Below are 17,859 nucleotides of genomic sequence, written 5' to 3'. Positions count from 1 at the left end.
GAACCCTTGGTAGAAGTGGATCAGGTCATAGAATCATAGAATGGCTGGGGCTGGAGCTGGACGCAGTATTCCAGGTGGGGTCTCAGAAAGATGGAGTAAAGGGGAGAATCACCTCCCTCACCCTGCTGGCCATTCTGCTTTTTGTGCAGCCTGGGATATCACTGGCTTTCTGGTCTGCAAGCACACACTGCTGGCTCATGTCCAATTTTTCATCCACCAGAACCCCCAAGTCCTTCTCCAAAGGGCTGCTCTCAATGAGTTCTCCCAGTCTGTACTCATCATGTCCGGGATTGCACCAACCCAAGTGCAGCACCCTGCACTTGGCATTGTTGAGGCATTGTTAAGGGACCATTGTTAAGAGGCATTGTTAAGGGGCCCCTTCTGACTGATGAACACTTACACTTGAACATTGAGCCATTGACAGCAACTCTGTGCAGCACTGAAGTGTTATTATTTTGGAAAAAAGAAATGCTGAATCAGAGTCCGAGTTTAAAAATAATAAAGAAATGAGTCTGTGTAGAAAGGCTTTTTATTTTTAAAAACATTTTTCAAATTTTCGAAATACAGTGTAAAGTACAACATAGAATTATGTCTGCAAGTCAGCTTATGCATATCATGCCAATTATTTACATGTAGGTATATACAGAGTGCAGATAATTATTGAAACCACACTACAAAATAAACAGAGAGTTCAATAAGATAATTTAGTAGGACTTTATTAAATATATATATAGTTATTGATTGTATATACTTTCCTATTAAAATACCATATAGTTTCTAAGGTAACCCCTATAAACTCTAATACCTCTAAAATTGTCATAAATATGCTTGAAAAATTGAAGCTATCTGTCCTGTTCAGCTGCTTTGCCCTTTGCTCTAACAGAAACTTTCGTAGTGCTGAGATCATTATGCAGCCTCTAGTGCCAGAACTTTATGACAATTATTGATACAACACTTGCGAAAAGATCAGTTGCTGAATAGCGTTCAGCTGAGACGTCCAAGGGTTGAAGCACCATTCTCTATACTTAACACAGATTATCCTACGGCTTATTAAATACTGCCACATACAGGACAAGAAAAACAATGCTATTATCTTCAGTGACTGAATTACAACATTGTATTAGTAGCTGTTTGGATACCAAGCACCTTATTAAAACAAAACAAAGCAAACTCCCAAAACCCTTGCAAAATCCTATGCAAAAAGAGACCTCCCAACTTGTACTGATAGAGCCTGATCAACAGTCTGACTTTTGCACGAACAGTAACTGGAAGGGCTGCATCAGCAGTGGCTGTCAGGGCTGCATGACCACAAAGAGTGGGACTGAACCTTGCTTAGTTTGATCTCTGGTAACTGAATGATTCAGATAGGGCACTCTGATGAACAACAAAAACAACAAAAGGATAATGCCAAGACATATCACATGTTTTCCCATTAACAGAATATTCCATTTATATTGCATTTACTGTATGGGGGCTTCTGGCCAGCGAAACCTCACTATAATTTGCCAAGGGTCTATCTTTGTGCTCACTAGAGCTCTGAGAGTTTCCATCAGTTGAGAAGATCCACCCCAGCCTGAGGATAAGCTTCCTTACTGGGCTTTCTCTTCTTGCTACTCAATGCAAAATTGTACCAACTGCTGCCTTAGGAAAGGAAGTATTAGGAACAAGAGGTTTTTGGGGTTCATCATTTATTCTGATCCAACCTTATTAACTAGAAAATAGACCGGTGGGGAAATGTAACAAAAAGCCAATTACTGCCATATAATGCTTTTTTGTTGTTGTAACTATTGTTCTGAACTGCTGAATTTTCTATCCTTTTCTCTTCCTAATGTATCTTTCCTAAAGGCATATTAAAATGAATTCAATTACAGGCAAATAATAGAGATTATTAACAGAAAATATATAAAAGTTAAATAAGTTACTATTACTATCATAGAGTAGACTGGTCAGCAAATCTGTGCGTCATTTTTTTCCAGAAATAATCGAACTTTATAGATTAGTTAGGGATTTAAGTGATATCTATGGTTTAATTTAAAAGTTTTGTTACATAGTATTCTAAATGCCAAAATATGGCAAGGACATTTTAATACTGAACTCATAGGAATTACACAAAAAATATTTTTTCATCTTTATCATTAATAAAAAGTGTGAATATATAATATAATATCCTTTACATATTTATCATACAATATATCAGTCCTTCACACTATTAATTTGATTCATGTTGTACTGCAACATGTACCAAAAGTTTAACATAGAAAAAACATGGCTAATTACATAAGTGGTGGGTATTTTCACAAGACAAACAGCAATCACAACATGTTATCTACCGCAAATTCTACAGTGATATTCTGAGAAAACTGCTATATCCTTTTAGGAAGGATAATTAAAAAAAAAATATAATAAAATTAAACTTTGCCTGTAGAGTGACTCTGACTTTCACAAAAAATAGTAAATCAATCCTATGAACTAATTTAGTTCAGCTTGCCTAACTAGCTGGTAAGGCACTATCTCAGTATTATATCGACAGTTAAATTTTACATGGATCTCTGATCCTTTACAAATATTAGAAGGGATTTTTGGCCAGGGCTGAGAGTCTTGTCAGTAGACATGCCTTGGTGCTGCACTCTTCCCCCATTCCAGTCAGTGAGCACCCAGGTACGTAACTTTCCAGTTCACTGTACAGCTTCTCCTGGAGATAAACTCCCTCTTGGAAAGTCAGGGAAGAGCAGAGGCATCTACAACCCAGCAGTGGAATGATACAGAAAGTGCTTGTTATGTACCGCAGTAGAGAGAAACAGAATAACCCTACTTTCCATTGATACTAACTGTAATCAAGCATGGGAGTAACATTTCCAGATGAAAATAACATTTTAAAGCTAAGCTACTTTAAAATTATTTATGTGATCACCATGGCTGGTTCAACAGAAGAAGGGCCTTGAAAAGTGCACTGTCTTAAAGAGGAAAAGATAGATTTGTTTTGTGAGTAACAGAATGAATGAGATCCCTTTCTCATGAAACTGTCTTCTGCAACTGACTCGCGTGTCTAATGTAAGATGAATGCACGGGAAAAGACACACCACCTCTCTACAGGGATTCCTCCTTCTACAACCTTTCCCTCAATGCTTACAGGCTCTACTTATTTAATCTGTAACTGAACCTTTCATTTTTATGATTTTTTATACGAACTGAGCATCTTTGAGTCTTCTAGCTTGCACTCAGATCGGCTGGTTTCAAAACATACTGTTGCAGAATATCCAAACACATGCAAACATTGTGAGGTTACCTACAATTAGTCTTCTCCTGCTCTCTCTTTTCATTTTGTTTTTGATTTACTCAGACTAAAGCAAAGCAAGTAAGAGCACGCATTTTCTGTTTCACCGTTCCTCAAGAATTTCACAACAATCAAATTCCTTGTAAGAGGCACGAGGGGTCAGAAAAGGATGTTAAACAAAGGTCAGTTTGCCTGGTGCAATTGATAGACCCAGACCACTGCATTTCTCCACGTGGGTGAGACACGTGCGGGGCCTGGAACCTCTGCTCACAGCTCTGTCTCCCTTTCTACTCCTCTTCCGCTGCAGCAGCATTCTCCTGAGCAGTTCAACAGAGGGAAGCCTTTTGGCACCCTGCAATTTTTGGATTGTGAAATAACAGTAAAAATACAACGAAACCCATGTTGATCTGAGGGCAACAGCAGCTGCAGGCATAGCTTACACAAACAAATGTTGGCTTGCTTTAAAAATAAGGCTCAGTCTGGTGAAAAAGTCCTTCTCTTCACTTCCCTTCATGCTCTGAGAAAATTTGACAAGCACACGTGTGTGCCTCCACTGCCTGCGATGAACCCTTCATCACAATGTACTGAATACAGACTGGACTTAAGGTGAGGGAAAACATGATTTGGGACCTAATAAAACTGTTTAGGGTGAAGAAAGAACCCAGATCAGTCAGTCACTAATTCAAGGGGTCCCTCCTCAACTGCCTTACCCACACTGGCCTGGCTTACTGCCACAGACCCCCCCTCTGAAATGCCACACCATTCTTGAAAGGATGTTCTTCCGGTCTCTCCACTTTCCTGAGTGCCACTTGATACTTCAACTAGCGAGAAGGATCCTGCAGGCTTTTGCCACCAGCCTGAATTCCAACACGGATTTTTTTTGCAGAAATCATGCACTATACACAAGTAAAGAAGGTTCTGATGTGCTTCTTAATATTGGCAATAAATCTGTTTTTTAATTTAAACCCCCAAAAGGCTTAGAAAATAATAAAATAAGCAACTGGTAGATTACTGGTGTTTTTAGTCCTAGCAAAAGTTCTTCCTAAAACATTCTGGAAGCAGTGTACATCTTATAAATCAGCAGAAGTTTATATACTGATTACTGTTATTGAACAAAGAACTAAGACTGAATAGGTCTATGAAACAGTGGATTCCTTCTGTGCCACTAATGCTGAAAAGCTACTAATATGGTGCTTATGTATCTTGTTTTTCAACAGGCCACAGTAACTAGCCAAGTAAGCACTGCATGTTTTCCCTCAAGGTGTAAAAGAAAGAGGTTCAAATTTAGGAAGCTGCTTATATCTTCTTTTTTTTTTTTTTTTTTTTTTTTTTTTTTTTTTTTCCAGGCCCACCAAGAGCAAACAATGGGTATTTACAAAATCTTTATCAACCAAGGTTATTCTATTTTATTTTTTTTTTCATTTTTTTTTTTAATTCCATGTAACGGAGGAACATTTGCCAAATAATTTAGTGGAAGTCAGAAGAAATAATGTTAAGTACTTTTGTCTTATTTGAAATGGAAAAAAAACTTGAAAAGGACTTTTAGTTACTTTTTATCTAAGGTTTCAAAACATATTGCTGCTTTTCATTGCTCACTTCATATCTACCAGATATGAAGATTGAATATCTAGCAGATATTCCAGATTGAGTATCTCCTTGTTTTCTACTGCTGTTGCTCTGAGATACACCAAGAGTATCTTCCACCTGACTGCTATTACAGAAATACTAGTTATTATTATTCTTATTTATATTGATATAGAAAGGAGGAAATAAATCTAAGAAGTACTTGAATGAAATATTCATTAAACACATCACATTTTGAATGAGCACTTACTGCTCAGGCAGTGTATAATCTGATTTCATTATCAGTTACATAAATTCTATAACATATTGTAATCTCAATGACTAACAAGTTCAAACTTCTGATTTATGGAAGACTCATTTCTTATTTGAAATGATTAGGACTAATCTCAGAATTGATTTTTCTATGGGAGCATTCAGATCACAACAGAAACATTACTTACATTAGGAAAAAAACCACAATTTTTCATATTAAAAGAAACAGATTTTAAGAAATGTCACAGAGTGCATTGCCTCTAAATTTCACACTTCTCTGAGCAACATCCGAGAACCTGAAGGTCTGCAGCTAAATGGCAACTTTTTTGATTTTATTTCTGTAGTGTTCCTTACCCATAAAAGAAGAACAGAACAACCTTTTGCAAACAATGGAAGTTATTTAAACAGAGTACCGTCTTCAGTACAGTAACTGTTAACTGTTTCATTACATTCTGTTCCGTTGATAGGGAGCTATATAACCTGCAGCTGCAGTATCTGAAGGAAATCTACCACTCTCAGCTAACAGGCTGATCCCATATCTGTGTCAGATAAAAATCATAGTGCTTATTATTTGTTACCATGGATACCATGAAGATATTGCTGTCCACTGAAGATTACTAGAGGAAGACAACATAATTCTCAGGAACGAGTCCTGTTTTGCCTTCGTAAGTTGCTTTTAACCAGCCTGGTTCTACTGATGGATACACTGTAAAAAAACAACCAAACAAAACATATTTACAATAAATTAAGACAGTTAAAAGACCCTACATGTTTCATATATTTATTTAAACAGCTTTTATTCAACAGAAATATAATAATCAAGGCCAAAGCCAAGAGCTGGAAATGGAATTACATTCTCTTATCTTGTGGGTACCATTCTTTTTTTTTTTAATTATTATTTGTTGGCTGGTGTGTTTTTCATGTAAACAAAAAATGTAAAACATCTTACCATTGGAAAATATTGCCCCCTGTGGGAAAGACAGCTCATGACTATGCTCAGCCTTACAGGAATACATGGCTTTTGCTTGCCTGAAAGAAAAAGAAATATATATAGGTTTGAAAAAATAAGGAAAAATGTATGAAAAAATGGAGTGAAAACCTAGGAAGTGTAGGAATAATAAGCTGCACAAATACATAATGATAACAACTAGTTACACAGTAGTTCAGAGGAGCAGAATTATAGCAGACAATAACTTCTGGCTTACTGCAGTTATCAAGTATGTTATTGCAGAAAATAGAGCAACATTCTACTTGAAATTTAAACAGGAATACAATAACATTAAAAAAAAAAAACACAAACACTTTTGTTCTAGTTGAAACTGTACTTCAAACATATATAAACTGAGCAAATTCCTTGAAGCAAGTTATGGACTGCCTGGAGGGAATTTCAAAGAGATCATCAAGTTATTAAAGGTCTAATGACATGGTTTGTGAGAAAATACAGTTGATTACTCTACAGAAGAAAATAACAAATATAAGAATATAATATATAATTATAATATAATTATAATATAATTATAATTATATAATTATATATTATAATATAATTATAAATATATAATTATAATATAATATAAGGCAAATATTGGACTAAAAAGAGTAATGTGTCCTCCAGGCTAACTGTGAAAGAGATATAAATTGATTTAAATTGCAGCATGGGAGATCTAGATTAGGTACTTGGAGTGGATTACAGCTTCGGCCACCTCAGATGTCCATAAATAAACTTTGTGTCTAGCTCAGCCGGCTCTCAAGGCCTGGGTTCTGCTATGGTAAATGACTACTTGAGAGCGCAAGGAATGGCTCTCCAGGTGCCACTGCCCTTAGCGAAACCTTCAATTAAATATTTTCTCAAATAGAACCTGGCATGAAGAGACCTAAATGTAGACAGCTACATTTATCTCTTCATTTATAGCTGTAAAAACCTACTCTTGGTCAGAATAGCAAACCACTGGAACTGCTAAGATGCTAAGAATTGGAGGATCTCTGAACTGAAGAATTCTAATTACTAAAGATTCATTAAGAAAGAAAGAAAGAAAAAACAAACAAACAAACAAAACAAAACAGCACTATTCAGACATCTGTAAAAGAACTATTTAGATACATCATGATTTGATTACAGAGCAGGACAGATTATCAGTCACCTGGTGATATGGCTTCTAGCACCATGCTTCTACAAAGCACAAAATGAGGGATTGAACATAAAGATGTGTTGCTTAAGAGTTCTTACTAGATTCCTGTGCTTTACCTATAACAGTAATACCTTGACTTTAATTTATATACTGGAAGCAATTTTTGTATGACCCACCAGTTTTTCTGAGTTTCTTTAACCTTATCGGAAAACCACATTATGCCAAGCAAAGATGAACCTGTAGATCATTTCACCTTTGTATGATGGAATAGGGGGCTACCAGTTCAGCTTTCCTTCCAGCCAGCATTTATCTCAATGACCTAGTATGTGACCTTTGGTGAAGTTTTAAGTTTTTGGTGTACTTTTTGAGAAAGTGTATATGCAAGTGACCTGTAATCTATTCTGTCTTTCCTCCCACAACAGTGAGATAACTGAGTCATACATCATATGAATGATAGTGCCTTATCATAAGCCTTAGTGTAAGGAAAAGACTGTTTTATTTGTGTACTGCCACTGGTCCATTGCTCTTCACTGTGGAAGTTCCACACTAATCTGGGGAGACAGACTGGGACATTTCTTAAAGGGCGCAGAGAGCATCCCTCTACCCTGGCCTTACACCCTGGAGCCAATCAAGACTATCACGTCGTGATTAATCTGAATCTCTAAAAAGGTATGAAAGGGGATGCACATGTGAGCTTTCAAGAAATGATCTAGTAAATCCTCTCCATGATTTACAAATATTTCCTCTGTTTTGTATAATAAAAACACTACTGTGGTGTGCTGCTACATAGCATGATTTAACATACTGTGTAATGAGAAAGGGCATGCAAAATATCAATTATGTCTTGGGACTACAAGGCCATCATATGGGGCTATGTTTTTGGATACTATTGGTTTACTTTGGTGGGGGAGAGAAAGAGAACCAGTTCTAAGCAATGTACATTGCTTAATACATAAATACATAAAGCCAGTAATTCCACTTGACCTCAATATCACAAACTACTTCTTGTGTCTTTTTAATTTAGATATAACAAAAATTATCACAAAAAATATTTACTGCCACCACACAACATCCACTTTATATCCACTCTCATTTCTAGAGAAGAAATGAAACCAACAGTTCCTGCATAGGCAAAAAAATTAATTGTGCTTTTCTTTAAGCACCAGCATTAATATTCCAACAGGAAGTACAGTTACTGGTTCTGACTCGGACCCTGATCTTACATAGACTCAAGGACTAAATATTCACCATGAAATACAGTCACTGCTATGAAGAACTTGCCTTCTACAGTAAACAGGACAGACAGACAAAAAAATCAGTAAGTCTTGTTACTCTATATAATATATATTTATAATATATAATATAAGTAATTATGCAATATATTATATAAATAATATGAATAATAAAATAAATAAAATATAAATTATTTTAAACCAAGATCATTATTTTATCAAAGTAATTATGACAGAGTGCTAAAAATGTTCTATAATATACTGACCCAGACTGTTAACATTCAGAAAAACACACAAACAAAACAAAACAAAACAACAACAAAACACATTTAATTCCTATGCGGCATAATAAGGATTATTTTTTTAATGTATAAAACAGCAGAATAACTGTTATTAATGAATACAATGGAAATGTTAATCAGATAATCGGTCATGAATTTACTATAACACAGGAACAATTTTGCACTTGATCATATGTGGCACCTCACCACTTAGTGGCATGAGTATTGAGCCAGTTTCCCATGTTAAAAATGGAACATCTGAGTAATACTGTGATATAAGACATTGAAGGCAACTGTAAAACAGAATAGCAATATGTAAATGAGGGAGAATTGTCCAAGCTATTTTCAAAATATGGCATGTTTTTTTTAGTGCCCTTAGAAAGTTAGTAAAATGAAATTATCTCCTGTATGCTTGTATGTCTAGTAAACTACTCTGTTTTCAGCTTCTACTTTTTCCTGATCCAAATATGTTTATCTTAAAAGTAAAAAGAAGATAAGAAAACATGAACTCTGATTTGCTCAGTTCTCAGAAAGAGAAAACTACCCAGCATTTGGCAATACACAGATACACAAACACAAGGTATAAAAAAATCACCCTCTGAAAAGCTCTGAATTACTGGATTCTTCACATTATCTTCCCACTACCTTGCTCCTGATACAAAGCCTAAGAATATTTACTTATACTTCTGGAGCAATTTTCAAGCCCCTGGTTATTCCTTCCACACCCAACTTGAGAACTTAGGTTCTTTGTCTTGCTGCTCACTTCAACCCTATCCATCTAGAAGCAATGCTAAGGAAAAGGGCTCACAGACTCCTGGGCAACTTCTTCTGTGCAATTATGAAAATGGATATTGTTTCTTATGGTGTTAGTGTTCTCCTCCCTGCAATCAAGTCTGCTCATTAAAAAGCATGTGATGACATCACCGTCATCTATTATGGTTCTCTTAAGATGATGCTAACCTTCTGTGAAGAGTGTAATTCATAGTGTTGACTTCAGAGAAAAAAAAAATCAGAAAATGGTGCCCACATTTCCTAGAAGTTTCTGCTTTCCATGGATATTGGATTCTATCCATTCTATCCATTCTATCCATTTTTAATGGATAGAATCCAATGGAGAAAAATCAATTTTCCCTTTTACTACCTTTTATAATTTTATTTTGAGACTGTAATGACAAATTTATACTAGTAGTCAAAGGATTGGTACTCATCAGATCAGAAATTATTTTACTTGACTATACATGGTCAACAACAACTGAAGTACTTTTAATAACCTATTTTAACAGTTATAAATAAGCTTTAAAATTATGCTCCTGCCATAGTAAGTTTTCAGTCTAGAAAGACACAGACAGAAGCCAGATGAACAAATCAGGGAAAACACATGAATTTCTTTCAGATGACTCATCAGTTAATACTATCTTGCAGGAAGAAGAAAAGCTTGTTGACTCGTAGAAATGGTAGATTTATGAGTAAGTAGAAAATGCTGGTCTGGGCTGGAAACAGTATTCCAGTTTTTTAAGGAAATGCAAAATATAGCATGAAAATAAAAGCAGAAGTATGACTGGAAATATTTAGTATTTAATCATATGGCTGGGAGGGAAGCATGGAACTAGAGGATTTCATGTTGCCTTTCTATTCCTATTACAGTCTCAGCCTTTCTATTCCTATTACAGTCCCAGCCTGGCACCCACAGATCCTGCTGCCAAGCCAGGGCTATTGGCTGTCACCAGCTCCTGTTCCCTACTTTTGTATGTATTCTCTTCTAATGAAAATCCTTTATGATGCGGTTTCTCATTTTATGTGCACCTCTAAATCAAAGTCAGTGTTGGTGCATTTTTGTATAAAAGCTGTAATACAGAAATCTCAGGCTAGGTAATGGCAATATTTCTGAATCCAGAAATATTTCTTCACCTCTTTCAGTCCCCAACAAAGATTGGTCCCAGAGTGCACAGTACCTTAATACCACAGTATGGGAGATGGACAATTAATAAACTTGATGTCAGGAGTTAATGAATGGGATGAATGAGAAGTGAAAATAACTCTGAAACAGGAAAAAGAGAGCTCAGGCTGGACAGGGCATTGTATTTTGGTCTTACCTGTCCAATCCTAAAACATGTACCATGGACTGTCAACCTTTCTCTTTCTGACTATAATAAACCTATTCAAACTGATGCCACTATAAGGGCAAGTGTATACAAAGACTGGTAACAGCCAGCCCAAATAATGATTAATTTTTAAAAAAGAAAAAAATATGTGGGGATACAATTTCCATAGTTGAGACAGTGCATTACTCAAAGTCAGAACGAAGTGGTGCAAAGACTACCTGGAAGAAGGAATTAAGTCAGTCCAGGTCACTGTGGTGGTAAAGCACTGAGTCTGAAATTATCTGATGGAATACATAAGACAGTATGAGACTGCAAAGCCACATAGATACTTTTAATCCATCTATTGTACATGTGATTATGAAATACTGTTTCAGGTAACAGATGCTTCAAGTCAGAATGAAGCTACTTAGATACTACTTTGTAAGTAGTAATGTAAGGTAAGCAGTAGCTATAAATTTTAAAACCATTTATGTATAGCAGCATAAATTACCCCTGCACAGAGGTCAACACAGTCCTGACTTAAATATTTCTGGCATGAGATCAGCTTAAAAACAGTTTCTCTGTCTTACACTCTGCCCTGCATATACTCCTTAGACAGCAGAATTAGGAACACAGAAGGCCTTTCTAATTGGTGGATCAAATGTAATTATCATGAATTCAGAGCAAAAAAGAATATACTAAGGACTCAATTCAGGCTTCATCTCCATAGCATGCATGAGAAGGAAATATGAGCCGGCTCTGAAATGCAAAATCTCAGTCAGACTTGAGCAGCATTACAGGAACAGCTGAGCTGCTTCTTATTTCTTCCTCATTTTGCTTGCTGACCTCTTGTTTTCCATTCTCCTTGTTATTGTTGCTCTTCTGCTTTTCTTAGGAAGGCTGAAGTAGAGGAGCTATTAAGTCTTTCAGCATTTTCTGCTTTCTTATCTGCTCTCCATATCCATTATCAAGCTGCTACATTTTTCCTTTATCAGATTTTGGCTTCTTACATGCTTTTTATATACAGAGAGAGATGGCACAGGTTCTGAGGGAACATCAGGATAGAGTTTACAAGAAGAGAGCAATACAAAATAAGAGAAGGAACAAAGATGGAAGTAAAATGATGCAGTACTGGTGAAGCAGTCATTGCTCTTGGCTTAGGTCACTGGCTTAAGAACATTCCAGTCTCTTCTTTTACACTTTTCTTCCTTAAATTAATTCCCCGTTCTTTTTATCCCTTTCCATTCACCATCGCACTGTTTCTTTGGTCTTCTTATAGTTCATCTACTACACAAAACAAGAACAGCCTTGATTCCTGTAAACCACTTCTCTCAAACAAAATCAGCAGGCCTTTGCAGGTCAGCTTTCTCCTCTTCCCTGCTAGATCTGTCAGATAAGACAGCTGTATTCCACTACTGCACATCTCAGCGCACACTGGCATCTTTGTTTACAACTATGCTATTTTATTAATATATTTGAATTCTTCAATTAACATTTCATTGCTCAACAGTTCCAGTAAGATCGTGCTATCGCTAAGTAGAATGATGGACAAAAACATACAATTTATCTCAAAAAATCTGAAATGCAGGGACAGTGAAAAGAGAGAGAGACTTTCCCCTGCATCCACTTATTTGTTTATGTGCTTTAGCCTATTAATTGTAGTCTGGTTAATGCAAAATACTACTGCTTCCTAGACGAACACTTATAGGAACATTCTAGCTTCATTCTATGTACGAATAGGCCAAATCCACCAACTAAATGTATATAATTACAAAGAAAATGTAAGTAATTCCTGCTGCAGACTATCACAAAGAAAGGGCAACAATTTCTCCAGATAAGTAGTAAGGCAGGAGATGTGTGATGGGAATAACAGGGATCCTCAATAAATTAATCCTGAACTTTCTAAAGCAGCTGTTATTCAGGACTTGACTACACAAGCACATTATCATGAACTAGCAGGTTTACTACTCTGCTGCAAGTATGTATATACAAGCAGCTATATGGAATAAATACAGTGCCCTCATCCTGTTAATTTACTCTTGTAGCTGTGTTCTTAGGCAGCTCACTAATCTGAGCATCTCTCACTGCAATTTCCTTACAGGAAAGTATAGACAGGTCACTAATATATATGAAATTTAGTATTCTTCTGTAGAAAGGATAAGTTTAACAAACCAAGACAGCTTTGCATGCCACATGATGCTGTTCTGAAGACACAGAACAAAGCTCCAATGTTTCTATTTTAATCTCTGGAGGCAGAAAAACACAAAGGATTTTACAAGCTGTTAAACAGTATGAGATACTTACCGTCCTGAAGAAGCTTGTTTAAGTGAACCAGCACTTTCAAACAACTGGGCTCTTGCAGCCACTCTGAAAATAAGGAAGCATCTTGCTTTATACTTTGCTCATTAATTAAACACACAGACTATCAAATCATAGAATATTCTGAGCTGGAAGGGACCCACAAAGATCACTGAGTCCAACTCCTGCCTCCACACAGGACCACCCAAAAATCAGACTCCATGTCTGAAAGCACTGTCCAAACGCTTCTTGAATTCCAAGAACTGCTCAGTGCCATCACCACTTCCATGGGGAGCCTGTCGCAGTGCCCGACCACCCTCTCAATGAAGAACCATTCCCTAACACCCAGCATGACCCTCCCCTGTCCCAGCTCCATGCCGTTCCCTCAGGTCCTGTTGCTGTCCCCAGAGAGCAGAGCTCAGCGCCTGCCCCTTCGCTCCCCTCATGAGGGAGCTGCAGGCCGCCATGAGGCCTCCCCTCAGCCTGCTCTGCTCTGGGTTGAATGAACCAAATGACCTCAGCTGCTCCTCATATGTCTTGCCCTCTAGACCCTTCACCATCTTTGTAGTCCTTCTTTGGACACTAATGGTTTTCTATTTGTTTATATTGTGGTGCCCCACATTGCACCTGTTACTCGAGGTAAGGCTGCACCAGTGCAGAGTAGAGCAGGACACTCACTTCCCTCAACTGGCTAGCAATGCCATGCTTGATGCACACCTTGATGACTAATTTCACTTTTAACCATCTAAAGACAAGGAAACATGTTTTTTTAAAAAATGTTTTAATTATTCAGGCAGAGATCAGGTTAAGAAAGCTGAAGTCCTATTAGAATTAAATTTGGCCAGGGACATCAAGGGCAACAAAAAAGGCTTCTATAGGTACATCAATGATAAAAGAAAGACTAGAGTAATTGTGGGCCCTCTCTGGAAGGACACGGGAGACCTGATTACCTGGAATATGGAGAAAGCTGAGGAATTCAATGACTTTTTTGCCTCAGTCTTTGCTGCCAATGAGCTCTAGCAATGTAGTCCAGACCAAGAAGGCAAAGGCAGGGACTCGAGAAAATGATGAACTGCCCAGTGTGGGAGAAGATGGTTGGTCAACACTTAAACACCATTTCTTACAAGCTCAAGACTGGTGCACCCCTAAGAGTAAGAAATCAGAGCAAGGTGGCCAGAGGCCTCTGTGCTGCCCATGTGCCCATGGAGAAACTCAAAGGCAAGAAGAAAGCCTACAAAATGTGGAAAAAGGGCCTGGCCACTTGGGAGGAATACAGGAACACTGCCAGTGCCTGCAGGGATGAGACAAGGAAGGCTAGGGCCCATTTGGAATTAAAACTGGAAAAGGAGGTCAAGGATAACAAGGAAAGCTTTTTAAAGTATGGGAATAATAAAAGAAAGCCAAGGGAAAATGTGGGTCCACTACTGAATGAGGTGGGTGCCCTTGTAACAGGGGATGCTGAGAAGGTAGAGATACTGGATGTCTTCTTTGCTTCAGTCTTTACTGCCAAGTCTGCTCCTTGGGAATCCCAGATCTGGAGCTAAGGGAGAGAGTCTGGGGAAAGCAAGACTTCCCCTTGGTTGAGGAGGATCTGATCAGAGAGCGTCTAGACAAAATCAATGCACACTAATCCTTAGGCCCCGATGGGATGCACCCATACTTGCTGAGGGTGCCGGCAGGTGTGATTGCTATCATCTTTGAAAGGTCTTGTAGAATGGGAAAGGTGCCAGATGATAGCCAATGTCACACCAGTCTTCAAAAAGGGCAAGGAGGATCTGGGCAACTGCAGGCCAGTCAGCCTCACCTCTGTCCCTGGAAAGGTGATGGAACAACCTGTTCTGGATGCCATTTCCAAGCAATTGGAAGAGACGAAGGTTATCAGGAATAATCAGCATGGATTCACCAAGGGAAAATCATGCTCGACCAACCTGGCAGCCTTCTGTGATGTCATTACCAGCTGGGGAGATGAGGGGAGAGCAGTGGATGTTGTGTATTGTGACTTCTGGAAGATTTTTGACACTGTCCCCCACAACATCCTTGTAATGAAGCTTAGAAAGTGTGGGATAGATGAGTGGACAGCAAGGTGGATTGAAAACTGGCTGACTGGCAGAGCTCAGAGGGTTGTGAACAGTGGTGTAGAGTCTAGTTGGAGGCCTGTAACTAGCGCTGTTCCCCAGGGGGTCCATACTGGGTCCAGTCTATGTCAACACCATCAGTGACCTGAACAACGGGATAGAGTCCACCCTCAGCAAGTTTGCTGATAATACAAAGCTAGGAGGAGTGGCTGACACACCAGAAGGCTATGCTACCAGTCAGTGAGACATCAACCAATCAGGTTGGATTAGGCTTTGAGCAGCCTGGTTTAGTGGAAGGTGTCCCTATTCATAGCAGGGAGGTTGGAATTAGATGATACGTAAGATCCCTTCCAATAAAAAACATCCCGTGATTCTATGATTCACTTAGAGAAACAAAGGAAATTAAAATGTTGCATTTAAATCCCTATTCAACAGAATTCTTAAGCGCATAACCTAATTTAGGCCACTGAATTCCACGTGCTCCAGAGCCTTGCTGAGTCAGCAAGTAGGAAAACCTTAGCACGCTATGTTTAAAATTATATTCATGGATGACCAATGGATATACTGGACATGCTTGTTATTCCAGTCTGTTATTTTCATGCTTGAACTCTGAGCTGTTCAGGTGTACTTCCGTTTAAGTTAAGACACATCAATTTGTGAAATAGCTACTGTCATCTCTTCCAGTTTAAGAAGTGAAGAGGCTTAACAGATTCCTCCAGTATTTGGAAAATTTCTTGGTGTTCTCCAGTGATTATGGAAATAATCACTGTGCCACTTGCTCATGGCACTAGAGAAGGCCTGGGACAGTCAAAATTACAGCAATGATTTTCTAATTCTTAAGCTAGTGCTATAAACACTAAGAATCATTGCTAACCTAAATCTCAACCAGCTAAATTATAACCTCTATTGTTAGAACTATCTTCCTCTCAAGAAAAAAAAACATTGTCAGAAAAAACACACACCAAAGATCTCAACTATTGATCATGAAACAACTGAAGAAATTTCAGATTTTTTTTAACCTCACTCCAATTTTTGACCTACAGTAATAAGATCTGATGATCTTCTTCACTTAACGGCATGAGCAGTAAGCAGCAATTGTGCTCCTTGAAATATTAAATTTCAGAAGAGTGAGAGATAATAATACTTATCACTTTCCAAAGATCCATGTCTTCATTAGGGACCTTATCTATAGTCTAATGAAGTAAATGGGAGTCTTTCAACTGACTTTAGCAGACTGTGTTGTGTCTCCTTTGTTTACTTTACAATTTTAATGAAGCTAGATAACTAATTAATACATAAAGAAAATTTCAAATCAGGTATTCATGGGTGCTTTTTCTACTACTTATACTAGCTCTTTGGGATCCCTTCATAGTAGACAACACTGTAACAATTCAAAACTGCAATGGGCCTTGACTTACACAGATCCTGGTCTTTGATAACCATTACTTGATGCAGTATCTAATCTTAATCTCCTGCACATTTTGGGAGGCAAATCAGGGTTTGCTGGAGCCTTTGGTGTATCTTTGGTATCTGTTGAAGATAAGCTCTGTATAGATCCACTGTAGCTTTTGTTACCTAAAGAAAGCAATAAGGAATATTAAAGCTAATTTGAAGTTATTTCACGACACATGCAACGCAAATAATTTTTTCTTAAGAAGCAAAATAGGGAGAAAGAACTTACTAAGTAAGTACTTACTAGAAGAAAAAGCCTTTCAGACAAAGAGCTAGGAGAAAAGGACCAGCAGCAAGGATGAAGAAATGAGATTAAAATTGTAAAGGCTAAAAAGTTACATTGCACTTAAATGGCTAGATAGTACTTTAAACAAAAAGTGAAAATAACCCCCCTCAACATTTAAAAAGTAGTACAATGCATACAATTGTAGAAAAATTAATGTTGGAGGGCACCTCAGGAAGTTATCTTGTTCAAAGTCTTGCTAAAAGCAGTATTCACTAAGAAATGAGATGATATTAATTTGTAAGAATTAATATTTCAGTATTCACAGAAGCTTCATGAAGCTTTTAAATTAAAAAAATATATTAAGAACTAATAATTAAACTTTCCTAAAACAATTGTTACTGTAACTTGATAAAACAAACCTATAGCTGCAGAGACTGTATTGTACAGAGAAAAAGTCCTTTTAATGAACACAAGGTATGCCCTCGTGCTTTTTAAGCTGATCTGTGGACTGCTACTTTGTATATACACTTGCAAGACAATAACTGAATCCACATGTACTTCTATGTTTCTTTATTCCCAAGAACAGATGCTTAATGATGCTTTAAAGGCAGTTATAATATAGAGGTCTCTGTAATTATAAAAACAGTACCTATATCAATCTTGTTATTAATTAACACTTGCTTATATAAGGGAGTCGTAGGAAAAAACTTGTACACACCATGAGGGACACAGGGGAAAGAACTTTCTTTAACTTTCAGTGCTTCCCACACAAACACATATTTACCCTACCTGTACTTCTATTACTTATCATATTGACAACTCAGTGTCAAACTCAGCACTAATACTTTGTCCACTGGAGCTCATTGTTTCAGAGCTGACTGTTGATCTTCATAATCCAAAACATTTCAAGACAGCGTCTGTTCGAAAGTAATTTCCAGATAGCTGTCAATATTCTCATGTAGAGGTAAAGCAAGT

General features: G+C 37.4%; 1 protein-coding gene across 3 annotated transcripts in view; it reads right to left on the bottom strand.

The window, feature by feature from the left end:
- Positions 1–511: 511 nt before the first annotated feature.
- Positions 512–17,859, bottom strand: part of ARHGAP42 (Rho GTPase activating protein 42) — a 175,750-nt gene continuing 158,402 nt past the window's right edge. For all 3 annotated transcript variants that reach the window (XM_084491466.1, XM_084491465.1, XM_084491467.1), the window contains 4 exons: positions 16,625–16,781; positions 13,138–13,200; positions 6,060–6,139; positions 512–5,816 (listed from right to left, as the gene is read on the bottom strand). In XM_084491466.1, the coding sequence (XP_084347592.1) occupies positions 5,728–5,816; positions 6,060–6,139; positions 13,138–13,200; positions 16,625–16,781 (389 nt within the window). In that variant the 3' untranslated portion in view covers positions 512–5,727. The remainder of the gene's footprint in view (positions 5,817–6,059; positions 6,140–13,137; positions 13,201–16,624; positions 16,782–17,859) is intronic.

Source organism: Aythya ferina, assembly GCF_964211825.1.
Source record: "Aythya ferina genome assembly, chromosome: 1".
Classification (NCBI taxonomy): Eukaryota; Metazoa; Chordata; class Aves; order Anseriformes; family Anatidae; genus Aythya; species Aythya ferina.
The sequence above is the reverse complement of the archived record's forward strand: the minus strand, read 5'-3'. Positions and strand labels throughout refer to the sequence as shown.